The sequence below is a fragment of the Quercus robur genome, chromosome 1 (assembly GCF_932294415.1).
Source record: "Quercus robur chromosome 1, dhQueRobu3.1, whole genome shotgun sequence".
Taxonomy (NCBI): domain Eukaryota; kingdom Viridiplantae; phylum Streptophyta; class Magnoliopsida; order Fagales; family Fagaceae; genus Quercus; species Quercus robur.
This window is the reverse complement of record NC_065534.1, coordinates 43,503,257-43,522,819: the sequence shown is the minus strand read 5'-3', so window position 1 is coordinate 43,522,819 and position 19,563 is coordinate 43,503,257. Positions and strand designations below refer to the sequence as shown.

Sequence of the window (19,563 nt, the reverse complement as noted above, 5' to 3'; positions counted from 1 at the left end):
GGAAGGGAGAAGAGGGATTTCAAAAGGAAAGATGGAAAAGAATCTCAACCCACACAAGGTGTCACTTGTTTCGAATGTAACGGGTATGGACACTTTAAGAAGGAATGTCCAAATTATTTGAAATCGAAAGGTAAAGTGTATGCCACGACCTTGAGTGACTCAGATTCGTCTGACTCAGAATCTAAAGAAAGCTGTGATGGAGAGGGGAACTATTCAGCTTTTATGACTATTGCTCATGTTGAGTCTTCGGATGAGTTGAATCTGCTTGTACAAGACCTTGGAGAACATAGTGATGATGAATCACTAGGAATTGTTGAAGAATCAGATGCTAAAGAAGATGAAAGCACAGCAAATCTTCAAGAGAATTATAACTCACTCTTGGAGAAGTCGGGTGAGTACACAAGGGTGGCCAAGACTGCTGTGAGAAAAATGAAGAAGGCTGAGGAGGACTACAAAAGTCTCCTAATTCGATATAGGGAGGCCAAATGTGAGATAGAAACACTGAATGGTGAGTTGTCCGAAGCTTACACAAAAGTGAGATTTCTTGAGAATGAGGTTGTGCAAGCGAATGTTAAAATAGAGAGGGTCACCACCAAGAAGCTAGATGATGTTATATCATCTCAAAAGAGCTTTTCAGACAAATCCGGATTGGGATATACCGGAGGAAGTAGTTCATCTGGAAATGTCACTAAAGAAGTGAAGTTTGTAAAGGCCAAAGATCCAGTTGTAGCTGACCTTACTGGTGAGAAGCTCGAGGTGGAGGAGAAGAAGAATGTGGTGAACCAACGGATGCTGAATCCCCGTAATCAGTCTGTGGGCAAGTCTGAATATCGTGCCAAGTCACGTCCACGACCACAAAGAGGTCCTAGAGGAACTTATGTGTGCCATTATTGCGGACTTCAAGGGCATACTCGACCAAATTGCCAAAAGTTGAGAGCAAAGAACAGTGCAACTCCTCAAAGGTCAGAAGGACCCAGAAATGATAGGAGAATTTGGGCAGGTGATCAATCTAGAGATCAAAATGGAGATCCCGGAATGATGAACGTGATGAAGATGATTGGTGCATTCACCAACTGCTTGGAAAGCTTCTCACGAAGACTGGTCATGTCACCATTCAAGAAAGCTGCTGTGAAAGGAGGTAGTTCCAAAGGGAAGGAACCAGTAATTGATGTTGATGATTACCCACCTCAACCAAAAGGGACTCGCTCTTCATCAAAGAGATTCGATCCCAACAAGTTCAGATCATATGCAGCCTATCAGTCTTATGAGAATTTCTTTCTACATGCCACACCACTACTAGAAAGAGCTTTGGATCAGTCCTCACTTCATGACACTGACATTCCGAAATGGTTTGCTCACAAGGATTGGAATTATCTTCTCTCTGATCCGGATGACGTGTATGAAGAGTTGGTAAAAGAATTTTATGCTAACGCAATTGTGGAAGGAGATGAACTTAAGTGCTGGGTTCGGCAAAAGAGCTTTTCTGTCTCTCCTACATATCTGGTAGAAATTCTTCACATCAACAGACCTATTTTCCGACATTCACCGGTTTATGATGATCTCTGTCCTGATGAGGAGCTTCTCAAAGAAAGTCTTGGTCAAGACTTGGAGTTCTCACCCAATGGCAAATCCATCAGTGTTTCCTCTCTTTCTCCAAAACTGAGAGTGCTTACAATTGTGATGTTTCACAATTTGTACCCCTTATCAAGCACTGGGTATATGAACCTCGGACGTGCTTTGTTTCTTCATGATCTAATCTCTGATGTGGAAATAGACATCTGTGCTCATATCTTTCATGTTCTGCGCAAAACGGTTCTTCGAAATGAGTCTCGGATATGCATTCCTTTCTGCAGTCTCATTTCACGGATCTTGAAGCTCAAGGGAATTTATCCAACGGCTGATGAATCTCCTATCTCCAAACCAAGTCCAATCAACATGCGTACATTCAATGCAAGCATTGGACATAGTCGGAAGAGAGCCAAACCAGAAACTTCTGCATCTCACAGTGACTCTCAGTTTAGCACTCTCTCCCTAGATGAGAAACTTGATCGCATTGTATCCTCTATCCACGAGTTGAATACAAAGATGTCTGGACTCACAGCTTCTCTACACCATCAAAGCACTCGATGGGATATGAAGTTTACTTCTCTTCAAACTCAATTGGATCAAATTCAGAGAAAGCTGGAAGAGGATGACTAGCCTATTCCATGACAAAAAGGGGGAGTGATAGGCATGATCAGAGGGGGAGAATATTACCTAAGGGGGAGTGTCTTTACATTCTTCTTCAGTTTCAATTTTTTTTAAGTTGATATATTGTGTTTTGTAAACTGTTATTCATAATGCTTTTGTGTTTGTACCCATGTGCTTTTGTAAGCTTTTAGGGTTAATGTTTTATACATAGTTTGTAGGCTTTATGGTATGTACCTTGCTTAATGCAGCCTTTATGCTATGTTGAAATCAGTACTTCAATCTAAATGTTCTGCATTTTGGTTTATGTACTGTCACTCTTGTGCCCTTGTAGGATTGTTCCTAGATGCATATGCCTTGTGTGTTATGCATTGGTTGAGTGTTGAGCATACAAGTGTCTTGCCTTGTGCTTGTTAACTTGTATGTCCTTGTGTTCTTTCCAAGTGTGAATGAGCACTGTGATCACTACCTTGTAGTGTTCATTTGGTTGATCAAGCCATGGAGTATTATGTTCATATGATTCAAGTGCTTCACAGCTTCTAGAGTTAGGTGTGAGTGAGTTTTGTTCAACTGTTCCCAACTCACATGTTAAGTCTAGAGTCTGTTTTAGGGTTTTGTCACGGAATAGCCAAAGGGGGAGATTGTAAGGTTGAATTTATTCAACCATCTAATTGGCTTTATTCCGTGCCAAATTTGCTTGTAATTCAGCATTTAGTAACCCTGTATTTAGATGGGTTTGTTGTAAGGGTAGTGAGTGAGATAGAGTGAAGATTGCTCAAGAGTGTGTAAGAAAACAGAGACTCGCGGCTGGGACTCGCGGGTGACTCGCGGCTGCAAGCCGCCAGAAGCAGCACACGTGCCAAGCATGCTGGAAGATGAACAGTCATGCTAGCTGGAGCACTACAGGACAAAACAGGACAACTGGCCATACGATTAACTCGCGACTGGATCTCGCGACTTAGTCAAGCCGCGAGGTCAAGCCGCGAGCCACCCCTGTTTTGTAAAACCTGACGTTTCACATTCCTCTCCCACTCCAGTATAAATACCCCTTTTACCCACGATTGAAAGAGAGCTTCCAGAGAGAATTTTGAAAGAGAAACCCTAAAGAAAAACCAGATTGCTTCACCCACAATCTCTACCTTAGAGTCTTTTCAAATCCCTCAACTCTCTTCCTCTCCATTGTCAAATCCTTGAGAGGCATTATACCAAACTTGGTTCTCACCATCATCATCACTGTGAGACAGTTGTTTGGATTTCTGGGAAGCAGTTAGGAAGGAGCCAATCTTCATTGGTTGATGCTATGGTCTAGTAGCGGAATCCGGGAAGCTAGAAAAGAAAAAGGTTCGGCGCAACCTCGTTGGAGCAAGAAGCTTGGAGGGCTTAGGTGCACTGGGTAGATTAGGCTTGGAGGGTCTATTGCTGTCCTTGTATCCCAACTGTATTTTCTAGTGGATTGATTACCGCTTGGAGGGCGGCAGAGAGGTTTTTCGCCGAGGACTTCGGTTTCCTCTTCGATAACACATCGCGTGTTGTCTTTGTGTTTGCATCTTCCTTCCTCTCTATCTTTGCCTTTATATTATCTGCTGTGGTTCTATTTTGTTATAGCTTAGATAGTCTTTAACCAATTTCGTATTATAGCATGTGTTAAGTTTCCGCACACTAGTTGTTTGACATATTGCTTGTATTGGTTAAATTGTATTTTGGGGGTCTAAACGTTCAAAGGTGTTTTGTACACGTTTTTGAACTTTCAAAAAGAGATGGAGACTGCTATATGTGGCAGATTGGCTCTCTCACCCAACCACGTCTTCATCTCCAAACCTGGTATTTTTTTTTTTTTCCTTCAAATTCATTGTTTTTGTGTATGCTTGAATTCCAAATGCTCTCTTTCATTGATCTTCTATCTGGGTCATATTGCTTTAATTCACTTTAAATCCGAAGCTTGATCATTCTGATTTACATTTTTTGTGCTTAATATTTGTTCTATTAGCTTTGGACAACTGTATTTCTTTTTTGCAAAAATTTTATTGCATACCCATAATATATGCAATATTTTCCTTCTGGGTTTTTTTTTTATTTTTTATTTTTTTGAACAAAGGGCACCTTATGAGATATTCTTAGAGAACCAAAATCACCTGGAGCAATACAAATAAATGTAAGATTTTTATGCTTTAAGGGCTCTGTTCCTACTTCTTATCCACAAAGATAGAGAGGACTGGCAACTGGAGCTGACAACAGCTTCTCGTTCCTAACCCTCATATCCCAAATGGGTTGGGATGGGTTGAGTTGATTTACCATCATCTGCTTAAAAAAAATTATACTTTATCCATCAAAGGTTATATATTTTAATATGGGTAAATTACAAATTACACCCCTAAAGTTTGGAGGTGATTGAATTTTACACCTTAAAGTTTCAGAATTGGATTTTACCTCTAAAGTTTGGAGTGTTTGGATTTTACACTACGACATTTCAGAACTTGGATTTTACTCCCTAAACTTTTTTGGATTTTACACCCCAAAACTATGAAACTTTAGGGTGTAAAATCCAAATACCCCAAAACTTTAGAGAATAAAATCCAAACACTTCTAAAATATAGGGGGTAAAATCCAAATTTTGAAATGTTAGGATGTAAAATCCAAATATCACCAAACTTCAGGGTGTAAAATCCAATCACCCCCAAACTTTAGGGGTGTAATTTGTAATATTCCCTTTTAATAATTTTTTTCAACCCCAAATCTATAAAATTTACATATGCAAATTTTAAATCACATGCTTTGAAAAGAGAACATAATGACAAGGGTAAATAACCTTTTAAACCCTCTATAAATCCTAGTGACATTCAATAATAATTGCTCTATTATTGGGTGGTTAAACCCTATGATTTCAAAAGTTTTAAATTAACCTTGAATTTTTAGGCGGCTACAAATTAAACCTTGTAATATCGTTAGTTTCAAATCGAACTCCGCACTTTTAAAATAATGTCAATTTTTGATAATTTGATAAAGGGAGGAGGATTTGAAGTTTGGACATCTCAATTGAAAGCACTAGGAGTTGCTAGTTGAACTACAAAATAATATCAATTTAACCCTGAACTCTTTTAGTTTGATATTTGGGTCTGATGGGGGATTTGATTTGAAACAAATGAAACTATAGGGTTCAATGTGCAATCATCTTAAACCTCATGGTTTAATTTGTAACTTTTGATACTATAAGGCTTAATTTGAAGTCACCCTGAAGCATAGGATTTAAATGCAATTTGTCCTAATAACAACTTCATTACAATCTGAATAAATTAAACTCATGAACCAAAATCAAATACAATTAGACCTTAAATAGGTAAAGTTTAACTTTTTATACCATATGTGGACAATTCGAACTTAACTATTGGTGGATTAATTGCAATTTCCCCTTTTTGTTTTTCTGAATAAGTTCAAGTAGAAGCTTTATTCTGAAAGTAAAGAAGGGTGAAGCCCAGGTGCTCAGAATTTATACAACGGCCTCTAACCAAGAGAAAAATAAAAAAATCAACCTCCAAGTTAAGAAATAACTTTAGTTTATGCTGGCAGTAAACATGTAGTTTATGCAATGGCCTCTTGATTGAGCAGTGCCTTTGACAGTATAATATATATGTAAATGTATATTTATATGGCAAAACTTAGGTACAATTCCTTAGGTGCTGTACTTCAAATTTCTCATTTGAATTAAACCGTGTGGTTGCATTGACCAATGCAACACAAAAGGTGTTATCTTCCCCCACAAATCACAATAGGTCTGCAGTTTGTAGAAACTGAATCTAAATTTGTTAGCTGCATTCTATATGTTGGGATTTTCATCATGTTTTTGTATCTGAACTTTAGTGGGTTATATTTACTTGGTGCTTTGGGAATCCTATATCAAACATTGAAAGACACCAGATTTTGATAGTGTGATTGGAAAGTGAGTATCATTAGTGGTAATTGATGGAGTACCTGTTACTGCTTAAGGATGCATGTTTTTCCACAAGTTGGTTGCTTTTTTAACTCCTTAAAGTGTGGTTGCTGTTCTTGATTTTATGGACTAAGTTTCTCTATCACTTTATTATACTTGTAACTTGTAAGTTGCGCTAGAATTTTGTTTTCACCAACTTGTAGTGGATCCAATCATAATAAAGTGACTAAATTTTACATTGGCTGTCAATCTATGACAACCCTTCTCCTTTTTCTGGGTTTGACACTGTCTGTGAACAAAATATTTGACACTAAACCCAGACATAGATGGAGTTGTTGTATTGATTTCATTAAGCGTTTCTTCTAGGTCTTAACCAAAATATTAGTATTAATTTTATGACCTTTATCTAGGTTAAATGATTTTTTCTTTTGTTAAAACTTTACAGTTGGATATTAAAATTCTTGATTAAACATTAATAGATTATATTAAAAGCACTTGGAATGCTTATAAGATATACATTTTGCTTGGTGATTTCTAATCATTACTGTTCATAAATCCTGATGACGTGAGTTCATATTTTTTATTAGTTTTTTGCTGAATATGCTTTGCCGTACTTCTTTCTAATAGCTTTTTCCTTTCATGTTGCCTTGCCTAATCCGATATCTTTTTACTTTTTAACCTAATAGCATGAATTGAGATTAGTTTTTCCTTTTTATTAACTAATAAATAATAGTGGACCCCCAGGGCTTCACATGTCAATCCCTTAAAAAAAAAATTGAATAGAGCATTATTTGGGGGTCATCTGTCTTCTTGAACAAATGTTTGACTGGTTTTCATTGATGATAATAGTTGAAAATATCTACAACAGGGGACAAAAAATCCCTATGTAAAGGACAATGCACAAATCATGGGATTCCCATGGCTGTATCAGCAACAGGACAGGGTAAAAGAGGAGGTTTGTTGGAGACAGTGGCGGCGCCACGTACAGGTCAGGGTGTTCCCAGGAACACCCTGACCTGAAAAAAATTTAAAAAAAAAAAAATTATATTTAATCCATGTTAGGAACACCCTCAATCCAAAATTAGGAACACCCTCAATCACAAAATTAGGAATACCCTCAAATTAAATAATAATAAAAAATTATCTATTCTACTTTCAAGCCAAAAAAAAAAAAAAAAAACCCAAAAAAAAAATTTGAACTAAAATCTGAAAAAAATAAAATAAAATTGGTAACAGAGCTAAGCCCACTACCCACGGCTTGCCAAGCCCACGGCATGGCAAGCCAAGCCAAGCCCACGGCAAGCCTGGAAAGCCCAACGTAATACGGAGGTAGCAAACCCATGGATTCTCACCCAAAAAAAAAAAAAAAATTACAGAGCAAATCAGAAATCAAACCGCGGTCACGTCGTTGGCAGAGATCAATACAGTCTATACTCTATACAAAAGCAAAAGCAAATCAAACCCCATTACCTAACACTGCAATACAGAGGTGTTTATCAAAAAAAAAAAAGAAACCAAATACAGAGCAAAAAAGAAACCAAATACAGAGCAAACCAAACCCCAAACCCAGAGCAGACCAAACCCACGGTGGCGCCGCCTCTGCTCACAGGCGCAGCTCACTCCGTGACCTCCGTCGCTCGTCGTCCTCGTCTAGTCGTCGTCGCTCGCTCGCCCGTCGTCGTCGCTGGTCGCTTTCCCGCCGCCGTCGTCATCCTCGTCTAGTCGTCGCTCGTCGCTCGCTCGCCCATTGTCGCAGATCGCAGATTGGTCTCACCGTCTCAGCTACTCCGGTGCTCGGCCAGTCGGCCTCAAGGTATTTCTCTCTCTTTTTCTCTCTGACTCAGTGAGTCTCTCTCAGTCTCTCACACTCTCTCTCTCTCTCTGCTCTCTCTCAAACTGAAATGAAAAGTATGAAATTAAAATGTCTGATGTCTCTCTCTCTATTTATTCTATACTCTAACTCAGTATCTCTCTCTCTCTCTCCTTTGAACTGTAAGATTCTGATTGGCTGGGCTGCCGCTCACTTTTTTTTTTTTTTTTTTGGAACCAGTCTTTACTCTTTACTTTATTTTGCTTTTTGTCTGTTTTTTGGCTTTATCTTAGCTTTATCTTATTCGTTGTTTTAGCCTGTTGGTCAGTGACTCAGTGTGTGTTGGTGAAATATTGATCAGTAATATTGTGGTTGTGAAATTTTTTGATTGGCAAGTTATGATTGGGGATGGTTTGTGCTTGTCTGTTGAGTGGGGTAAGGATAGATGGACTGATGGGCAGTGGGCACATGGGGCCGGATAGTAAATAATAATTAAAGCAGAGTAATGTGTTGCACATTACACTGTTTTTATAACGCTGCACATGGGATGTATAATGTTTAGCTCTTTTAGTGTAATGTGCACAAAGAACTAAACAATATAACAAATTAAAGTAATATAGTTTATTGTTACACTAAACAACAATAATTAAAGCAGTATAATTAACTAATACATTATAAAAGACAAATAAATTAAATTATGTTAAGCTAAATAATAATTAATAATTTTATAATTAATGAAACAATAATGTAACAAATTATAGTTTATAAAAGACAAACAAATTAATGAAACAACTAAATAACAATAATTAATAATTTTATTAATATTTCAAATAAACTTATAGTTTATTGTTTATTCTTTTGCTAGAATTTTTTGAGGGTATAATAAACTTATAATTTTATTAATAATTTTTTCAAATAAACTTATAATTTTTTGATTGTTGTTGTTGTCAATATATAAAATTTTCTTTTTATTAGATTGTGTAATTTATGCTTATAGAGGAACACCCTGAAAAAATTTCCTGGAGTCGCCACTGGTTGGAGAGACCAATTATTGAGAAAACTACTCCTGGCCGTGAATCAGAGTTTGATTTGAGGTATAGGCAAAATTTTGATGCTGCTTATTTTCAAATAGTTTTGACATGTAATTAGTTGTATCTTTACTCTTGTTTTCAGATAAGTAATAGGAACCTTTATTAAAAAGAGGGGAAAAACCTCAAGTACACTCTATTTGTTTCGATAGAAAACCTTGTATAAAGATAGTTTTATGTCTTTTCTAGTGTTTGGTAGTATCGGAAAAAATAAGTCAAAGGAAAACTATTTTTGATCAACAGAAAAAGTATAGCTTATTTTTAAAGATTGTTTTCCACTATTTTTTTTTATTTTTTTGAAAACAACTGTATCTCACAATAAGCTAAATAAGGGAAGTTTATTTTTCAGCTAATTTAAGGTTTCTACCAAATATAGGAAAATGAGGAAAATGAGATGGTTTTATAGAAAATACTTTTTGGAAAATGATTCATTTTCTAGAAAACATTATCGCCGAAACAAACAGAGAGAATAAGAAAGGTTTTTAAAGATTATAATATAAAATTCAAGAAAATATAAAGAAGAAGAAAAAGTAATACTACCAAAAGCAGAAATCCAGTCATATAAAGATCTCAAAAATAGACTCTTTTTATCTTTCCTACTTATCAAGTAGAGATTTTGATTCCTAGAAAGCTCAACACATTAAAGGCTCAATTATCTCTCTCTCCAAGTGCTCTATACAATGATCCTTAACCCCATGAATTCTGCACCTGTTATGGGTTCAATCAAGCTAGACCTTTGAAAGGAGAAGTACCATTATTCTACCATTATTAAAATGAAAGAAAATGTATAAGTTAAATACTATGGTTTAAGTTACTTTTCTGACTAAAGATTGAATGGCAGTGAGGAGTTACAAAGTAACACCAATAGAGGGTAAGACAAAGGAATGTCAGTTCAGGTCGTCTTGTTATGTGCAATGTTGAGTGAAAGGCAATGCATGCACTAATAAAGGTGGTGTGCAGGCTGAAGATAGTGTAAGGACAAAGAGAACTTGGTTGAAATTAGGAGAGGACATGGTAATTAGGACTTAACGGCAGTACTACAAAGAACTCCTGTAGCCAATTCTAATTACTTGTACATATAGTTTGTTGCTTTTCATTAATTGGGTAATGTTTCTAATTTAAATGTTGGTTTTTAACCACTTAAGTATTTGTTTTATAATTTATTGATGTGATTATTAAGACATCTGTTGTTATATTCAAAGTCCCTCATAATATGAAATCCCCCTGCTGAATCAAGTTAGTAGTTCAGTGATTGAAATATTCATCCTCATTTCTTTTCACCAGATTGAACTCTCTGAGTAAAGGATATATTGTATTAGAATGCATTTGCGCTAAACATGGTGCTAAATGTTTCTTTCTCATAGAATATAATGAAATGGAATGCAGCAGTTTTAACGTTGTTATTTCCTGACTGTTAAGGAAATCAAGGAAAACGGCCCCACCTTATCATGTTATACTGCATAATGACAACTACAATAAACGGGAATATGTTGTCCAAGTACTGATGAAGGTTATCCCTGGGATGACTCTTGATAATGCAGTTAATATTATGCAAGAAGCACACTACAATGGCTTGGCAGTGGTGATAATTTGTGCCCAGGCAGATGCCGAAGATCACTGCATGCAAATAAGGGGCAATGGACTTCTCAGCTCAATTGAACCTGCAAGTGGCGGGAGCTGAGGACAGGCCCAGTGAAACCACATGGTTTATTGATTTTACTGCTCTCTTGTAAGGTATTAGATGTACATAAACCAGCAATACTCATATTTTAATCAATCTTGCTCATCCTATTGTCAAATTAAGACTAGGATGGTTGTTGATTCGAAAAAAATTGGTTTAATTTACAGTTACGACCTAGAATACAATGTGTTATTTTAGGAAATCGCATTAGGATATTCCTACTCCATTTGAGTGGAGACTAATCCTTATGCATACACGAAATCATCCTCTTACCACTTCAAGCAAGTTATTCTGTGGGAATCAAACCTAAGCTGACCCATGAGTTAATTAAAGATAATTAGGATATATTCATGAACATTTTATTCTCAAGTCATCACCTCATTCAAGCATATACTATAGGAACATCAGTTGGTGCTAGCTCCCATGTCCATCCAGTAATGATTCTGGTACTCATGTTCACTGACTCACTGGACTTCTAGAGTTGGGCGATTATTATTGGTCATATAATGCAATTACATGTGGTTTGGAAATCAGTCCACGGCAACAATAGCTAGAAATGCCTGGTAGGAAATTGAGTATGTTTGGATGGGAATATTCCATGCACAACTTCCTCTCTCCTGTACTCTCTTTTTCTCCCATCTCCCTTGATTTAAACATAGAATTAAATGTATATCTAAAAGCCTTTATTGATTATAAACTAGCATGTTCACACGCTAATATGTGTGTTTAGAGGCTCTTCAATTTTAAATAAAAAAAAATACAAGATTTTTAAAGTTGCAAGTGGTTATATTTTATTTATTTTTTATGTGAAGTAGTTATATTTTAAATTAGAACATATGTTTTGTGGAATTTGGATTTTATATTTCTCAATTTACCTATATACCCTTAATTCATCTTATTGTTAACCTGGAAAGCACCGACACAGCTACAGGGGTGCCACGTCTGCATCTGACGCCGTTGCTTAAGCGTTCTTTTTTTTTTTTTTTTTCCTTTTTCGGATTCACACCGACTTGGGTCGACTCGGTGCCGATTCGTGCCGAATTGGTTAGTATCAACTGACCGATTCAAGCCGTATCGGCCGATTCAGGCCAATACCGGCTTTGAATCAAGCTGAAATTCAAGTAAGAATTATTATATATATAAAAATAAAAAAAATAAAAAAAGAGTGCAAAAAATTTTTTTTTTTTTTAAACCCTAAAACCATCGCTACCTCTCTCTGCTGTTTGCCTCTCTCTACTCTCTGCTCTTTGCCCCTCTCTCTGCATTCTAATTTCAATGTTTTAGTTTCAAACTTGTGGATTGTATTTAATTTATGAACATCATGTTTTAGTTATCATCTACTGTTGCTCTTAAATTTGGTATATATTTATATAATGTGAAAAAATATGCTTAGCAATATATAGAAAATAAAAATAAAAATATTTTTAATAATTTTTTAATTACCGCACCCCGTTGCACCCCACCCTAGGGGTGTCAATGTTTGACCCAACTCGCGAACACGACATGAACTCGACAACGGTTTTTACGGGTTAAGGTTGGGCCTTAATGAGTTTGGGTCATAAACGAGTTGACCCAAAAGCAACATGATAAGAAACGTGTCATAAGCGAGTCAACCCACGTAATCCACAATAGACACGTTTGACACGTCAATTTATTTTTGTCAGCCCAAAATGACCCACTTAACACAACTCATTTAACTCATATAACAAATAAATATTCATTTTAGATTTGTCAAATATCTTTCATATGCAACATTTATTTTAAATTTAAAAAGAAAAGTGAGTAATTACAAAAACTTACAAATGATATAATTGGAAATTGAAACTTTACAAACCCTAGATCTCTAAACCCTACAAACCCTAAATCTCTAAACCTTCTTAAAAATATTTATTTATTTTTATTTCAGCCGTACTACTCACTCTACTATCTTATAGTCTCACGCCCAATTTTCAAACTCAAAGTCTCAAACCGGTTTTTGCTCTCTCTGTCTCTCTCTCTCTCTCATGTGTTTAGTGAGTTTTAGAATTTAAGAAAACCATTTTCATGGTGTTTCAAAATTCTGCAGTAGTTTTTTTTTTTGCATAATGTTTTTGTTCTATAAACTTTGAATCTATGTGCTGTTATTAATATTTGAGATATATTAATTGTTGAGTAAGGCCATGGTTGTAGCTTTTTTCTTGTGCCGTGTTTTTTTTTTTTTTTTTTTTTTTTTTGGTGTTTGTATTAGCGTTGGACACCATCTACATATCTTGCAAGTGGGTTTATTGAGATAGTTTATAAACTAGATTTTACGGATGATAATTGTAGCATAGTCAGGATTAGCTTACTGTTTACTCCAATTCTTTCAATATTGATACTTAGCATTTGGCAAGTTCCAAGGATATTATATTTTTGTTGAATTATGTTATTTTATTTTTGCTAAACTATGTTATTTTGAATTTGGGTTGAAGTGTATGCTTTTTTTTTGGAGTATAAAGAACTTATTTCTAGATGAATATTATATTTTTGTTGAACTATATTATTTTGAATATGGGTTAAAAACTTAAAGTGTATGCACTGCTTTTGGGATGTAAAAAAATTATTTCTAGATGGATGTTGTTTGGACATTTGTGAATCATATTAGGAACATATGTCAATATAGAATTGGCTAATTCTTTGACAAAACACATTTTACTTGTAATTAGGTAGATCTAGGACGTGTTTAATACTTCAAGGAACAAGGTTTTAAGTCAAAGTGTTAAAACCATGCAAGTCTGTCTAAGAATCAAGTGAAGAAGTGCTAGATTTTAAAACCCGACAGCTAGCTTGACAGCTAGTATCTATTGAGGTTTAAAAGGCTGTTTAAGCCCGATGCTCAACAGCTGCTCGATAAATAGGGTATCTATCGAGATTTAAGAAAATCAGTTTTTCAGATCTAATTTCACTCCAATCCGTGTGTAGATGTTTGGGTTTTCTTTTCTCACAACCCTAAACATATATAAGGATTGTTTTAAGGACCGTCATAGTGGATGCACCTCAATGCAAAAGTTTTCCACAAGCATATTGTGAACCGGAGATATATGCCTTAATTCATCTTTTTCTTGAAGAAGTTGTTGTGTTTGTACGCCATAGAGTTCTGTAACCAAGGAGTTTCGTGATCTTCATCGTGTTGATGAACTGAAGAACTTTGAAACCAACAGCCTTCTCAAGTTGGTGTGTAAACCGCGTACTGGAATCCGCACATCGAATTGGTTAGTCACGTACTGGAGTCGTGCATTAAAATGAGAGATTGTCACTACAGAACAAGTCTAATTGGGTACTGAGGTAAGGGTCCAACTGTAGGTTGGTATAAGGTATTAGGATTCTGTAAGGTTGAATTTAATCAACCATTTTGTTAGCTTTATTCCGTACTAATTTGCTTGTAATTCAGCACTTAGAAACCCTATATTTAGGTGGGAATCATGTAAGGATAGTGTGTGAGAGTGTATGAAGAAATGCTCAAAAATGTGCACTGAAGCAAGGACTCACGATTGGATCTCGCGGGTGGCTCGCGACCGGCAAGCCGCCAGATGATGCACCCGAGTGAAGCATGCAGAGAATCTGAACCGTTATGCTAGTTGTAGCATTACAAGACAAAAAGTCCAGATAGGCCATTCAATTAGCTTGTGGCTTGGACTCGCAACTCAGTCAAGTCGCGAGGCCAAGTCGCCAGTCCACTCTGTTTGGGAAAAACTGACCATTCGCATTCTTTCTCACTCCAGTATAAATACCTCTTATACCCACGAAATATTGAAAGCTTCCAGAGAGAAACCCTAAAGAAAAACAAAATTGACTCATCCACAATTTTTACATAGTGACTCTTCAAATTCCTCAACTCTCACCCTCTCCATTATTACATCCTTGAGAGGTACATTAGCCAAAAAAATTTCTCACCATACCCATATCTATAAGAAGGCTATTTGGTGCTTGGAAAGCAGTTAGGAAAGGACCAATTGATATTGGTTGATGCTATGGGTTATAGCGGAATCCAGTAAGCTAAAGAAGACAAAGGTTTGGAGTAACCTCGTTGGAGCAAGAAGCTTGGAGGGCTTAGGTACACTGGGTAGATTAGGCTTGGAGGGTCTTCTGCTGTTCATGTATCCCAACTTCATTCTTTAGTGGATTATTGACCGCTTGGAGGGCGGCGGAAAGGTTTTACGCCGAGAACTTCAGTGTCCTCTTCGAAAACACATCGTTGTGTTGTCCTTGTGTTTGCATCTCTCTTTCCTTAATCTTTGCCATTTAATTTCTATTGTGGTTGTGATTTTATTTGGTTTAGATTATTTTATCAATTCTGTTTTAGCTTATGTTCCTGTTCTACACATATATTGTTTGATAATAAGCTTGAATTAGTAATTTGTAATTTGGGAATCTAAACGTTCATAGTGTTTTACACACTATTTGAACATTCAGATTCATCTACTCGTAACCGCTTGTTGTGATAATAATGGATTTTTGGGAGTGGTAACCTTAGAATCACCCAATGAGAGTTTTGCCGTGTAGGTTTTCCCCATTCGTAAACAAATCACCATGTCAATTTATTTTCTGCTGCATATTAACTTAATTTGTGATTTGTTTGTGTTACCACGCTTATTGTATGCTAATTAAATTAATTAATTAACTTGACTAATTAATTGGTTAATTCATCACAAGAGGGTCAATACATTTTTGGCCTATCAGATGTTATATTTAATATTATGCAGGTTGAAATGGATTGTGTTACATTTGTGTCAACCTAACATGACTTGTTTATTAAGTAGGTCAAATGGGTTGGGTCAGGTCAACCCGCCTTATTAACAGGTCGGGTTAGGGTTGAAGGATCATGACATGATAATTAAATGGGTCGGGTTAAGGTTGATTCATTTAGTCGAATACCCCTGTAAGGACCAAATTTGAGTTCCTTAGCCTAAAGGGTGGACGGACTTAGGCCCAAAAAGCCCAATGCAATAAATTTGTAGAGAGTGGGTTGGAAAACTAGGCTTTAATGAGTTGGACAACAAGTAAAATGGATTTAGATAACAGGAAAAGGAAGATAGATTGATTTGAACTAAAGAAAATCATCATTGGCAAAGTTCGAGGAAATCAATTCATATATATATATCTCGAGTTCGATTACAAATTTAGTTCTTGATTGCTATAATGTTTTTCTCTTAGTTTCTCCCTCCCCCTTTCATCAAGGGTTTCTTACATTATATATCTTCCTTTGAATGATCTTGGCCCTCCACTTGTCAATCGTCCAAGCCACCACTTGAGTGCTTGTCCCATCGGACACCTTCATAGGCCCTCTATGAGTTGGGGCGACCAAGGCAGCACTGTTCAGGGGTCTTCTCCACATAAATGCAGCCAAAGAGTTAGCTGCAGAGCATTAAAGGCGGTGGTAATAGCTTTTTCTTAGATATTTCTCAACTCCTACTTTGTCCCGTACGTTCACAGTACATATCCTTATCAACAGAACTTCCTGGAATGTCACTCTGGATAATAGAGCTCACCTTCTGACCCCTTCTTTGTTTAGCCGAGGAGATACTTTTCCTTGTCTTATCTCTCCCAACATTTACAGTCATAGCTTGCTCATGAAGTTCTTGGTCTTACTCCTTCCCTACTGTTGATCTATTCTCGGACCAATGTGTCTCTTCGGACAAGCCTAAGGCCCAATATATATTTGGGCCTGCGTCCCCACAACTCCTATCCTGACATGACACGAACTCGACACGCTAACTCGAATTAACACCCCTAACCTTACTTTTTCAAAAATTGCTGAGTCCTGCACCCATACCCGCACTGGCACCCGAATCTGAAAACGCACTTTTGCTTCATAGTTGTTAACTCATTTTCAATTAGATAATAGGGTTATTTTTGGAAGTATAGGGAAGTGGACAATAAACAATTCTATTCTAATTATATGTAAAGATAGTATCAACATATTTGTAACTCCTAGTCTAGAATTGCTAATAAAGACTAAAACTTTATAATTCAAGGAATGACTACAATCCAAAATATATAAGATTGCAAATTTAAAGTAGGTTTTTTTTTTTTTTTTTTTTTTTTTTTTTTTTTTTAAAGGAAAGAGTCAGAGCAGTATTATCCAAATAACTGGAAGATCAAAAACAACAAAATTAGAAATGTATGGAAGAATAAACTTCATTTAGACTAACAAAGGAGAAGACAACCTAACTCTCCTAACTAAGGCATGGGCTATAGAATTACCATGCCTCCTAGTATGAGAGAATGAATGAGTTCGTAGCAAACTCGCAATAGACATTGAGTCTTTTACAGTATGACCAATAGTTGAAAGGGAAAAGTTTGCGACTGAGAGAGCCTTACACATAAGCTCTAAATTCCCTTCAAACACAAAATGACGACTACCTAGTTCAAAAATGAATTTGGTAGCTCTTCGCATTGCTAGAGCCTCCAAAATTTGTACTAACTAGTCACTAAACCCGTGCGATGCACGGGAAAAACTATAAAATAAGTTTAGAAGAGAGTATCATTATATTTAAGTTGAAATAGTTAGCATAATAATAACTAAAAAGAGAGGAATATTTAGTACAAATGTATGAAATGCTTTTAAATAGGAAATGACATTAATAATACAATGTAAGATGCCATTTGAAAATTATTGATATAAACTATCCAATAGACATTGCATTCATTCTAAAATAAGTTATAGTCATAAATAGCATTTTTTTTTAAGAAACAAATCTTAATAACATTGTATAACTAAAAAAAAAAAAAGTCTATTGGATAGTTTAAAACATATATTCATAGATAATTGCATTTTTTATAATTTATTTTCTTAAAAAGAAAACATAATACATAAACCTTTGAATTATTATTTTTAATTTTTTGACAGTAATGATTTATTAGCAAAATCTAGCAAAAATAATAATATTAATACTAAATGTAACACATTTAATTTTTTTTTCTTTTTAAATAAGTAAGTCATTTATATAACATGTACATTTTAAAAAGTTTCATTCTAATGTTATGAATGTAGTTTCGATGCCCATTTCAGTTTGCCTATTAGAATAGAATATGGGCAATGCTAAGGATACTAAAAATCCCACAACGCCACAACACAAAAGTTGTGTCCTTAACATTTTCTATAGAATATTTCAGCGTTGACATATTGTGGGTTATTACTAATATATATAAATTAGTTCTATAATAATAATAATAATAATATATTATTATTATTATTATTATCATCATTAATATTAATCTAATGCACAGTAAAAGGATATCTTAAAAGCAAACAGGAAGTTTATATATCAAATTGGTATTTTTGTAATTTAGTAAATATAGAAGGGTGTTTATATATCACGCACCTTCAACGAAGCTTCCTTTTTCACTTTTGCTAAAATCTACCCCTCACTACATTATTATCTCCTCTCACTATAACTCTTTTTCGTCTCTTTCTTCTTCTTCTTTTTCTCCTCTTTCTTTTCTTCACTGTAACTTCTCTTATAGTAATAGAAACTGAGATTGAAATCTCTTTGTATGGTTCTTACTCTTCAAATGTACTCCCATTCCTATCCCTCCATGCATTCCATGTTAAGCACCAGGTGTAATGTTCCAAACTCTTTTCTTGAAAGTCTTCAAATTTCAACGCCGATGCTGAAGCAATATTTCTGCCATCGTTGGTATCACCCAAAGCTACAAATATAAAATTCCATAACTCCAAAGCAATTTTTTTTCTCTCTCACAATGCCCTCCGTATCTCTCTGTCATCTCTTTCATCTTCTCTTTATTTTTATTTTCTTTTGCCCACAATAAGATCTACTGCCTTATTCTCTTCTTCTTCTATCAAATTCTTTGAAATTTGAAAAATGGGAAACGGGTTTGGTGGAGCTGGGACCGGAAAAGTTGAAAACAGAAAACTTAAATTGAGAGAGAGATTTAAGGCCTGAGGCTGAGGGAGAAACAATTAAGAAGATGAAAAAAGATGAAAAGAAGCGTACCTCAAAGCAATGATTGGGTTTTCTGGATCATTAGAGATAGATACCAGAATGGGAGAGGAGGAGGTTTCTTACGCTGGTTTTCAATTCGCTAATAATCGGGATTTTGTTTTTTTGTTTTGGTGGAAGGAGATGGGGTGGATCTTTGTTTTGGAGGAAGGAGAAGGGAAATAGTGGAGGAAAGAAAAAAGGTCTGCATTTTGTTTGTCAAAGGTGGAGATCTAGGATTTGGGGAGCCGGTTTGGCCTTTGGCATAGCTTCGTGAAAGGGAAAGGCAGTCTTCGTGAAAGGGAAAGGCAGAGTCGGGATTTAAAAAAGTTTTATTACGTTTTTTTTTTTTTTAATATTATGCTGACGTGGAAATTTGTGAGAGTTTCAAAAGCTTAGGTTTTATATGTATATATAGATGATGGTTTGGATATTTTCTCGAATAATGGAACTATTACTTCACCTCTCTCATTTCGGACAATCACCCCAATCCTAGCTTCAAATGAGTCTTTGAAGATTGCCCCATTGTAATTTGCTTTAAAACCATCGATAGCTGGAGGTTTCCACTTACTGTCAACCTGTCGAGAGTTTTCCACAGGTAATAAAGGTCTATGTTGGAACTCTAATAGGAGATTTCTAGCTACTTCAAGAACTTTTCCAGTGGGCAGACTTGCTTCCTTGATTCATATTTTATTTTTTACGGTGCCATACAAACCTTGCCACTGTAGCAAAGAGTTCCACATTTTGATGATGATTCCCAACAAATTGACATGATCAGAAAAAGTGTAGGTGTTAGGGAAGTCTTTCCGGATCCAACCAAAAACTGATTCCCACAAATCACGAATATCTAAGCACTCCTGTAGGGCATGAAATGTAGTCTCTGTAGCTAATGAACACAAACTGTAGTTTGC

The 19,563-nt window shown here is 35.8% G+C and overlaps 1 protein-coding gene across 1 annotated transcript; it reads left to right on the top strand.

The window, feature by feature from the left end:
* The first annotated feature begins 3,942 nt into the window (after positions 1-3,942).
* LOC126690402 (ATP-dependent Clp protease adapter protein CLPS1, chloroplastic-like) lies at positions 3,943-10,861 on the top strand. The gene is made up of 4 exons (XM_050385521.1): positions 3,943-4,008; positions 6,981-7,071; positions 8,948-9,016; positions 10,430-10,861. The coding sequence occupies exons 1-4, from the start codon at positions 3,945-3,947 to the stop codon at positions 10,689-10,691; spliced, it is 486 nt and encodes a 161-aa protein (XP_050241478.1). The 5' UTR covers positions 3,943-3,944; the 3' UTR covers positions 10,692-10,861.
* The last annotated feature ends 8,702 nt before the right edge of the window (positions 10,862-19,563 follow it).